The 10,352-nt window shown below is 29.6% G+C and overlaps 3 protein-coding genes across 3 annotated transcripts in view; all 3 read right to left on the minus strand.

Moving 5' to 3' along the window:
* The window catches only part of LOC125864367 (sphinganine C4-monooxygenase 1-like), a 752,368-nt gene that overhangs the window by 549,744 nt on the left and 192,272 nt on the right, over window positions 1-10,352 (minus strand). The gene's annotated exons all lie outside the window — the stretch shown is intronic.
* Window positions 1,093-1,880, minus strand: LOC125864595 (uncharacterized). Its single transcript, XM_049544621.1, has 2 exons — window positions 1,715-1,880; window positions 1,093-1,310 (listed from the first exon to the last, which is right to left on the minus strand). Exons 1-2 carry the CDS (start codon window positions 1,794-1,796, stop codon window positions 1,123-1,125), a joined length of 270 nt encoding a protein of 89 aa, XP_049400578.1. The 5' UTR covers window positions 1,797-1,880; the 3' UTR covers window positions 1,093-1,122.
* LOC125864388 (protein SYM1-like) lies at window positions 2,774-8,791 on the minus strand. Its single transcript, XM_049544369.1, has 4 exons — window positions 8,426-8,791; window positions 4,940-5,168; window positions 3,389-3,513; window positions 2,774-2,945 (listed from the first exon to the last, which is right to left on the minus strand). The coding sequence occupies exons 1-4, from the start codon at window positions 8,768-8,770 to the stop codon at window positions 2,865-2,867; spliced, it is 780 nt and encodes a 259-aa protein (XP_049400326.1). The 5' UTR covers window positions 8,771-8,791; the 3' UTR covers window positions 2,774-2,864.

Below are 10,352 nucleotides of genomic sequence, written 5' to 3' on the forward strand. Positions count from 1 at the left end.
GGTGAAAAAATAAAAAATTGAAGTAGAAAATATTTTTTAAAAACAAACTTAAATTTTTTTTTAAGGGGGTGGGGGGCTGATGGGGGAGCGTATGGGGTGGGGGTAAAAAAATTGAAATTAGAAATATCTTTAAAAACAACTTTTACATTTTTTTTGGGGGGGGAGAGGGGGGGGTGGTGGTAGGGGGCTGTGTAGGGTGAGGGTGGGGTAAAAAAAATTGAAGTTAACAACATTTTTTAAAAACTAGCTTTAAAAAAAAAAATTGGGTGGGGGGGGGGGGGGTGGTTGGGGAGCTGATTTGCGGGTAGGGAAATAAATTCATTTTTTCAACAAAAATAAAATTGTAATTTGAAGTTAGAAGAGAGTTTTGAAAAATGTTTTCTTTGAGTTTTGAAGGGAAGTCATTTTTCTTAAATTTGAGAAAAATGAGTTGATTTGGAAAATATTTTCCAAAACATTTAACCCAACCAAACATGAGAAAATTGAAAAACATTTTTCGAAAAATGTTTTCCTTCATACCAAACACACCCTAAGAGAGTTAAGTGATCCCTTTGATGAGTGTACAAGCCTTCGAGAAAGCTGAAAAGTCCCCATTTCAAAAGTGCTTTTGGCTGAGAGTTTGACAAATGTAATTATTTTTTACCAAAGACAAGTTTTGCACTATCCAATAAATTCAAAATAAGAAAGATCACATACGTAACAACACCTCGGAGATAGAATAATTTATCTATGAATGTATAATATTATATATAATAAATATACGTATCACTACATACACTCTTTTTTTAACTAAAAACAAGCTATTCACTTCCGAAAACATTAAAAAAAATGTAAGAAACAACACCCCAAAGATAGAATAATTCATCTATAAATTTATTATATACAAATATAGGTATCACTACTCAGTTCAGAAAAATATCTAAGAAAAACAACACATCCATCTCCAAGAAATTATACGTACTCCGCTGGAACCAACTCTATAAATCTACATGATCAATAGTCTCATTCCAAATTAAGTGAAACTAAGAGTATGAAAAAGTTCACGATCATTCATCTTGCAAAAAGCACGCAGATATTTGAGACATACAAGCTAGAAAAACACAATAAAAACATATTGATCGTTCACACGCTACGACAAATGAAGGGAGCACGTTTAGTCCAATCAATAATATCCCAAAATTGAACTTTTTTGCGTCCAGAAGGAGATTTAGAAGCAACTGATCCTTTTTCGTTCTTTTTCAGCATATCCCACAAAATTTGAACATCTTCATATTCACATTTCCTCACATCACGGTGTAGCTTTACATGTCCTATTAAATAAAAGTTTCAAGAGCGATTATTCAAGACGTTTACATCACGAGTTTAATTTCTATGTACCAATATTACTTAAATAAAATTTATATTATATTAATCAGTCACGTAAAAGAAAACTATAAGTAATTATCTATAATAATTTTATGAGTGGGTTTAGGAAAGATAACATGTATGCAAATTTTACTTCTACCTTTGAGGGGTAGAGAGTGTTTCGATAGACCCTCAACTCACTAGAGAAGTTGTTCGAAGGGAGGAGGGCCGGAGGGCCGGAGGGGTTTGCAAGAAAAATATGATAGCAAAATATCATATTGGGTAGATGATGTTGGAAGAGAGACTCACATAATTGATAAAGTCGATATCAGGTGATCAGGAAATGAATTAATGTGAGAATGTAACTAACCAATTTTACGAATGTGAATACGTGTAGAAACTCTACTCCAAGCTTTGCGCATAGGATCCATCATCTTCTCCCACAACTCCATCAACAATTTAACCAAAAAAGAATTTCCTTTTCCCTGATTTGTGTATGTGCAACCTGAAAAAAAGAAGTAAAAGAAATACTCTCTCTTCTCTCTCTATTCTCTCAAGAAGAGAGATGTGGAAAGGGATATTTGTTGTAGAAAATTAAATAAAAATAATTTGTTGGTTATTTAAGGTTTTCTTTTGTCCACCATTTGATGGTTAATCATAAACGAGAATAGTTAGGGAAAAAAATGGAAGGAGAATACTCTACACTTCTACGATATTTCTAGAATCATATTTTTCTAAAATTATTTATTTCTTAAAACTCGAACAGTATCACATGAATTAAAACAAATCCAACCAATAATTGTTGTCCGGTGATTGAGACATAAAGAATGCGGCAATGCCGTCTTCTGGATACTTTATTTTGCCACGTGGGACCATACTCTACTCATTGTATTGACCGGCCAACATGTTTGTATGATTTGTTGTGGCCTTGTGAAAATCATTATGTCACTCCAATCAGGTGGTTTCAACGAGGTTGCGGTCAAGTTAAAATTTAAAATTTATGAAAATTTCAATTTGAATTAAAGAAATTACAATTATATTTCTTTCAATTTTTAAATTTGATATTCGATTGATCAATTTAAGTATTTTAATATTTTCAGCCTATATGTTGAGTTGGTGCTTCTTCTTGCAAAAAAAGAACATCCAAATCAAGTATTTTCGTATTAAATTGCTTTATTAGTTTCTCATTGGACGATCATGATACTTTGAAAAATGGAAATTCTAGACCTATGGAAGATGAACATCACCATTTTTGTTCAATAATATGATCAACAATACAAGAAGGCTGAGGCTATGTATAGAACTTTCATTCACCAATACACAAAATTAACAAATAAATATCAATGTGATTCTCAAAAAAAATAAAATTATATAACTATTTTTTTTCCACATAATCATCAAGGAGTAAGAGAAGTATAGACTGCAGTAGGACATTGTTGATCACTCAATTGACTGATTTAACTTTCTTTTGGTTCAATCTTTAGAGAGAATATTGATACATCCATAGCGCGGCGTGGAAATTAATCAGAAACTTTCTTCAAATTTGCAACGTACGTCAAATATATTGTCCACGCATATGAAAATGAACTATTAACCAATGGCTGCAAAAGAGACATTAACAGATTCTTAGTGATCAGAGTGATAGAAGGAATTGAACTGAGCATTTAACTCCATTTGAAATTAGTGAAGCAGGGCAAAAATAAGCTTTTCAGAAAGACATAACACATAAACAGATACTCAAACTTGATCTCAGTTGGCAAGTAAGCACTTTTAGCTCGTTTTCACTATGTCCGTTGAACATTCCAACTTACAAAATGATCATCTAGACACCTTCAAAATTTATGTGTCACGACAAGTTTGGGTGTCCATGAGACAACATCAGGGTGAGCAGGAGTGCTTATTTACCGGTTGAGGCCAAAATTGTGTGTTTGTTTATGTATTATGTCTTTCAGAAAGGCTAATAGTCAGAGCCCAGAAGTGCTGGACTATCTCATTTTAGATATTACAGAAGCTCTATTGAAACAAAGACTAGGAATGTGAATACCTGCAAATGGACAGGGACTACTTTATATGTCAAGAAATCACACAATGGCCAGTACATAAGTCCATTAGTCATTGTCGGGATCAGGTCTCGTTTCAATCTTGCAGCGATTTCCTCTCCATTTTCACCTGAGCATCACAACAAATTAGACTAAACGAATTAGAACATGTTGAGAGAAATGAAATGGCAAGTCCAAAAGCAAGGGCAACATAAGAATCAGTTCAGCCAACAAATGATCGTATAACAAATAATGCAGAACTCCTAAAAGCTACTCTGAGGGCATCACACCTAACTGATCCAATGTCGATGATCATTGTATAACCAAGGAACATAAGATTCTAACAGAAATGACCTTTCCCTCTGTTGAAAAGGTTTCAACATAGGCTATTGCTTTGTTTCAACTTTATTAATAATAGAAAATACTCGATAAGGGTGGCTATTATGTGTTTAATTTCTGATGATTACACATTATATGTAGCTTTCCAATCTTTTTAGCACTAATATGAGACTTTGTTCACACACTCAACATTGCTATGTTTACAAGCTTGAAGAACTTTCTGCCTTTTAGGTCCCTTCATGTTTTCTTCAGATGCTCAACCAAGAAGAAATTACGGACTGTCATTCAGTAACTTCCACCAATTATAATCTTTTCATCGGAAAATATGGCATGTAGTTAAGATCTTTTTTATTGTGGTACTTAATCAAAAAAGCTCCTTTCATTTTAAAAATTTTGTATGTTTAGCTCGTACTTGAGCTATCTAGGGCAAAGAATTAAAACCACAGTGCCAACATGATTTTGGGACATATCCAACACATTAAAACCTCAGGGATGATAAAACCTCTAGACAGAGTAATGTATCTTTTAATGGTTCTCCCAAAAGTTAGATCTAATGCTAGAAAAACTAGTTCAGCAATTTCGAATAGACGACAATTGAGTATCCTCCAGCCATTTTACTTGGATGCATTCACTTTGTTATGAGAATCAACCCATTTTACTTTGAATATTACTTTACATCTTAAATTATCTTATTTCACCTCAACTCACTGTTTCAAAATTTTCTTAATTTCCCAATACTCTTTTAAGTCGTAACTATAAACTAAACATGCATCAGGTTGTTTTCTGCTATCTGGTTAGCCTCTAAGAACGAATTCTCACATGTTATTCTCCATATCAGTGCATAATGTTCCATGCTTAATGTTAATGTAGTAACCATAAATATATTCATGGGAACATTTCTCACAGTATCAGTATCAGTGCATAAAGTTCCATGATTAATGTAATAGCTATACTACAACAACAACAACATACCAGTGTAATCCCACAAGTGAAATCAGCCTTACCCCTACTTTGTGAAGGTAGAGAGGTTGCTTTCGATATTCATATGCATCCAAGTATGATATTACCAGCAAGTAATAGCCATGTACCTTTCCACTATTAGAGATTTCTAGAGAAGTAAATTAGCTTTGATCAAATGCATATTGTGTGGTGATGATATATATAACAATCAAGAAAAGTAGTAACATAATTGAACAACAACTAAAATGAATGCATACCTTGTAGAGCTGCATTGAAAGAGAAGAAAGCAGAATTAATGACGGGCCCATAAACGAAATTCCCTAGCAACAATTTCTTCAAGGTAGAAACAACATCTCTCTTTGGTAATACTCTCCCCATAAAGTTAAACCACTGATGTTGTGCTGTTCCTAAGATGATCAATGCATAACCAGCCATTCGCAGAGTCCTTATTATATCTAGAGAATCTGAAGGTGTCATCGTAATCATCTGACCAATACAAACACCATCATTATACCATCAAAAAAAGGATCCAAACGTTATTCAAATTTTCAAATATCTGATCAAATTGAAGCAGTAAAATCAAAATTAACAACTACAACTAAGTCACAATTCCGAACTAGTTAGGGTCACGTACAGAGACGGACACAGAGTAGAGTAGATTCACAGGGTTAACTAAACCCAATATTCTTTACAACTAGCATAAATATATATGTGAAAATCACTAAAATTTCAACAAATTATCAAGTTCTAAACACATAAATGCAAAAGCACAAAGGCTTCAATTATGATAACATAATTATTGAACACATCAAATTCAAAGAGTACTAGATGCATCATACATCTATGATAGGGTATCCCTTTCGGCAGAAAATTAGAATATAAATATATAAGGTTAAACTTATGTTTGGTGCATATATTGTTGATGTTAACCCTTTGGCTTCTTTGTATAGTTAATTCTTCATATTTTTGAGTCCTATTAGTAAAACACGGGATCAATTCATCTATGTCAATTCCACTATATTTGGACCAAAGGACGAGTTAGAAGGTTACTCACGGCTTCGGTCAAAGAGCTTGTTTGAATTGACTTAAAAGTTGGTCAAATCTATTTTTAAATCAATTTTAGCTTTTATAATTGTTTGATAAAGTTAAAAATAATTTAAAATCGTATCATATTAAAAGTGGGAAGCCACAAAGTTAAAAGTTGAAATACCATTTTACCCCTATACCAAATTAAAAATAAAATAAAACATATACTTGATTAAATAAAAAATAAGAATCATTTATATAAAGTAAATTCCTCCTATTAAATATTATAGATTTTATCTTATTCTATTTAGTAATGGTAACCTTTTTACTTTTCAGCTTATCTCCTTTTATTAATTATTTATATTATATTATATTATTTTATATTATATTATTATTATTATCATAAATTTTAAAAGTGAGAAGATATTAAGTCAAAACTTAAAAAATAAAAATAATCATAAGAAAGTATTACATTTATTCTGAAAGAAAATCAACCAAGCTTTTTTCACTTCTCTTAGTTAATATAAATAACTTATTATAGTAGTATTTGACCTTATGAAAACGTGTATCGTTAGGAATTCAAATTAAGTTCACTTAAGTAATTAGTATGTCATGCCTCAGAAAAGTCAAAGAGTTGTATTTGAAGTATGCAAATTAAATCGATACATAAGTGTTTCATCTTCCAAATTAATTTATGTTCTTAATTAATATTTGTCTTTAATTTGTTGTAACTCTTGACCTTTCAACTTTGTAAGTGAATCTTCGTATTCCAAAACTATATTTTTTTTTCCCTATAAATACAAATCTTTCAATAGTATTTCTATAGAAAGATTTATATGTGATGCAATTTTTTTTGTGTGGAAGACTAGAGAAGCTTTAATCAAGTGAAGAAAATTTCAAGACAAGAGAATTTGTGTCAAAATTAGAAGGCATAATGTGATTATATGGATTAATAACACTTCAATTACTAGAATATCGGAGCTTGATGTATTTATTTTTTTACTTATTTGCCGATATTAGAACTATGATAAGACCCCCTCCATTTATGTAGTTGAATGTCACTTCCGTTAACTTGTCTTCCAAGATTTTTAACTCTTTTTTTATGGTCAAAGGTTAAATGTTTATTACTATAGCTTTGTTTCAATTTGCATTATCAATAAAAAGAGATTGTCTTAGAATTTTTCTATTTTCGTTGGTAGCCTTATGCTAAGCTTGCTCCTATGGTATTTTTTTCTTTGTATTTGTAATTTCATTTTAAGAATGTATATGATTGAAGGGTGTATTTTTCCTATAGAAAATAAAACAAATAGGATCATCATAATAGTCTATAAGGCATGTAAAAACAGACAATTAACGCCTACAAGATATTCTAATTTCAAATTATAAATAATACATTTTTCCACCTTTAATTTTAAATATTTGTAAAGAATTATTCTTATATGTACTTGTGGATAAAATCTATATTTTTTAAGACAATTTTTATTAAAATTATTATGAGATCCAAATTTCAAAGTAAAAAAAAATGCTACACCAAAATGCTTATGAAGTTAGAAGATCTTTTAACCTCCGACCAAATCTATTATATTTTTAACAAAAAAACGTAAAATATATTTTAACAAACTTTTAATTGTAAAAATACTAATATTGTCATTTTGGCTCTCAACTAAATTAAACTCTGACTTACTTAATTAAATATTAATATTTTAAATATATAATGACAAAATTTAAATACTAACGGTTGCACTTTAATTCTTTGGTTATTTCCTTCTAATTAAGTTTCCTTAGTTATAAATTTGAATTACTTAATTGCATTCTACTTAATGAGAAGGAGAATTTCATCTTCTACTAATTAATGTTAAAACATTTTATCGTCATGAAATGTGTAACTATTAATTTAATTTAAACATTTTTACTCTATTCTATGAGACAAGAGAGACATTTTAAGGAAGTTAATCATAAGGTAGTGTGCCTCTATGTTTGTTTGCTACTTTATTTTGTCTTTTAAAACAAAAATAAAATTTATATATCGAAATCATAATAAGGGGAGGACTAAATTCAAAAGAGCTTCTTCTTATGAGTTAACTATACACTATAAATATTTATTATTTTACTTTTCATATTTTTGTTGTAACTCAAATATAATTTTAAAAGAAATTATGCAATTTTTAATAATTCATATTTATCATTATAGAGTACACGTGCCCAGTTACTAGTAAGTTTAAAATGACTTTAAAAATGTTACAAAAAATCAAAAATAGGTATCCCCTTACTTTTTATTTTTTTGATTTAAAAGTCATTTTAAGTTTGACTTTTCACTTTATTTTATTATTATTTAAAAGCTTTTTAAAAAAAAAAAAATCAATCCAAATAGCCTCTAAGTAACTTCTCTACCAAAAAATCCTTCAACTTATTGGATTAGCCGAAAGTTTACCCGATTATACGTTTTTACTGTTATTCCCAACAAATAATAACAACCATCCAAACAGCTAAACAAAGATGTTGGATATATGGATCATCTATTCATCTATATCAGTTCCATCTATTTGGACCAGAGGTGAAGTTAGAAAGTTACTCATGCATTCGAATTTTGATTAAATCCAATAACTTTAGTCCAAATCCGAGTTACTCAAACATGATATCACTATCCTAAAATCTATACCAATTTCATTCTAACACAAAGCAATAAAATCACATAATTAAGCAAAACGAGAGAATACCTGAGAAGTAACATCAGCAGCAGCAAATATAACAGCAGAAGAAATAGATTTCGTGATAATCGGACGAGACTCAAGAGCTCCCAAATACCACGCCAAGAATCCAATACGTGTTTTCGCAGAAGCTGAAGATGGAGTTGAGTTCCGAATAGAAAACGGAAACGAAAAGAAATGGGTTTTAGAGATTTTAGTAGCTGAAGTGTTCATAGATCGAGCAGAGTAAACTCTGCATTGTTGATAATGAGAAACAAAATTGGACTCAGAAATTGAATTATTGAAGATTAAACGATGCTTCGATTGTTGAATTATGCTGCGTTTTGCTAATTTAACAAGATGATCGATCCCCATTTTTACTTTATGCTATAGTTTTTGATTAATTTTTTTCTTTGTTTCCTATTCTTATAGAAAGGGTTTGTGAATTTTGGAGACAAAAAATGGCGGGGATTTATAGATGCTGGAAAAAGGGAGAATATCAAACTTGGACCCTTATGTTTAAGGTTAGGCTCAAAATAGTCCCTTTAAGTAAGCATTGAACAATTTCGATCCTTTAATTTTGTTGCGTGTAATTTCACAAGTGAGATTTGAAAACAAAAATGTGTAAGCTTTATACTTGCGTTATGAGCATAGGGAGGTTGTTTCTAATAGACTTCCGATTCAAATAAAATAATCAAAATCGGTAAGAAAATGAAATATAGTTGTGAAGAAATCATATACTAAAAAATACGGAGAAGAAAAAGGTTAACATTTTTAATCCTTTTTAAATATTTAATAATTTGATATTGTTTGCTAGATTTAACGAAAACAGTAAAAATAAAGTTAATCATAAATATCAAGAAATTCTCTTCAAATTATAAAACATGCAACACAAAAAAACTTGTACTAAACACGAAAAAATAATGAAAAGTACACCTCAAAAAATTGTGAGTTTCGACTCGATATATATTTAACAAAGACCAATAATATTAACGTTTGACAAACTTAATGAATCAAAATTCATACTTAAAAGGTCATTTTGAATATACTCTTAAACATAGGGGGATCATTTTTGTTAGTTTTTTCATCAAACCAAAAGATCAAATTAATTACAAATTAGTCCTTTTATTTTTAGTTGACTTTTAACTTATTTTTCATTTGCTTAATCCTCGTGTTTTATTTTCAATTATATCCCAAAAGATCTCATCTGATTATATGAGTAATATTGAAAGGAAACATGCTATGGCACTCATTTGCCAACCATTTTTTGGCTCGTCAAATGAAGAACATTAATTTCTACAAAACATATTTATTTCAACTTCGATTGCATTTGAATTTTTTTATAAATGTATGAGGTATAATTAGTACTAGTTGTCTAAAGGGTTATTTTATTGCTATTATATTTTTATTTGTGGGATCCATGCTTTATTGTTATTTTTTGCCTTTTGTTTCTCTTTCCTACTCTCTCTCTTTCCTCGTTTTTTCTAGATATTTTTTTTAAGTTCTATTCGGAAATCAATTTATACTACCTTAGTTTGTTTGGATGAAAATAATAATTTATTTTTTACTTATTTATTTTAATAGAAAATATTTTTCAAATTATAATTTTTATTATTTTATAATTAAAGGCTATGAGCATAAAAATATTCAAGTTAATTCTTCGGTTGGTCACTTATTCCATAAAAATTGACCACTAAAATTATTTTGTTTCTTTTCCTCCCATTTTTCATTTATTGTACTTTAAAAATTTTTGCCTTCATATTTCATTGTTTTTTTTAACTTCTACTTTTAGGACCCATTTAAACATAAATATTTATTTATATATAAAATAATTTTCACTTTATTTGAAAATTGATTTTTGACCATGAAAATTTGAAACACCACATTTTCTTTTTGAAGGTATATTTTAAATTTGGAAATATATTGGTATAATGTGTTTTTTCAACTTACTTTTCAC

Source organism: Solanum stenotomum, chromosome 1, assembly GCF_019186545.1.
Source record: "Solanum stenotomum isolate F172 chromosome 1, ASM1918654v1, whole genome shotgun sequence".
Lineage (NCBI taxonomy): Eukaryota > Viridiplantae > Streptophyta > Magnoliopsida > Solanales > Solanaceae > Solanum > Solanum stenotomum.

Bases quoted from the DNA above. Each gene is read 5' to 3' on its own strand.
- LOC125864388 (XM_049544369.1), bottom strand. From the start codon at position 8,770: ATGGGGATCGATCATCTTGTTAAATTAGCAAAACGCAGCATAATTCAA. The intron at 3,514-4,939 runs GTATGCATTCAT...TGTGATGCTCAG, and splicing joins TTTCAATGCAGCTCTACAAG to GTGAAAATGGAGAGGAAATC. The intron at 2,946-3,388 runs GTATTCACATTC...TCTCTTTTGCAG, and splicing joins TAGTCCCTGTCCATTTGCAG to CCATTGGTTAATAGTTCATT.
- LOC125864595 (XM_049544621.1), bottom strand. From the start codon at position 1,796: ATGGAGTTGTGGGAGAAGATGATGGATCCTATGCGCAAAGCTTGGAGT. The intron at 1,311-1,714 runs GTTAGTTACATT...TTTATTTAATAG, and splicing joins TATTCACATTCGTAAAATTG to GACATGTAAAGCTACACCGT.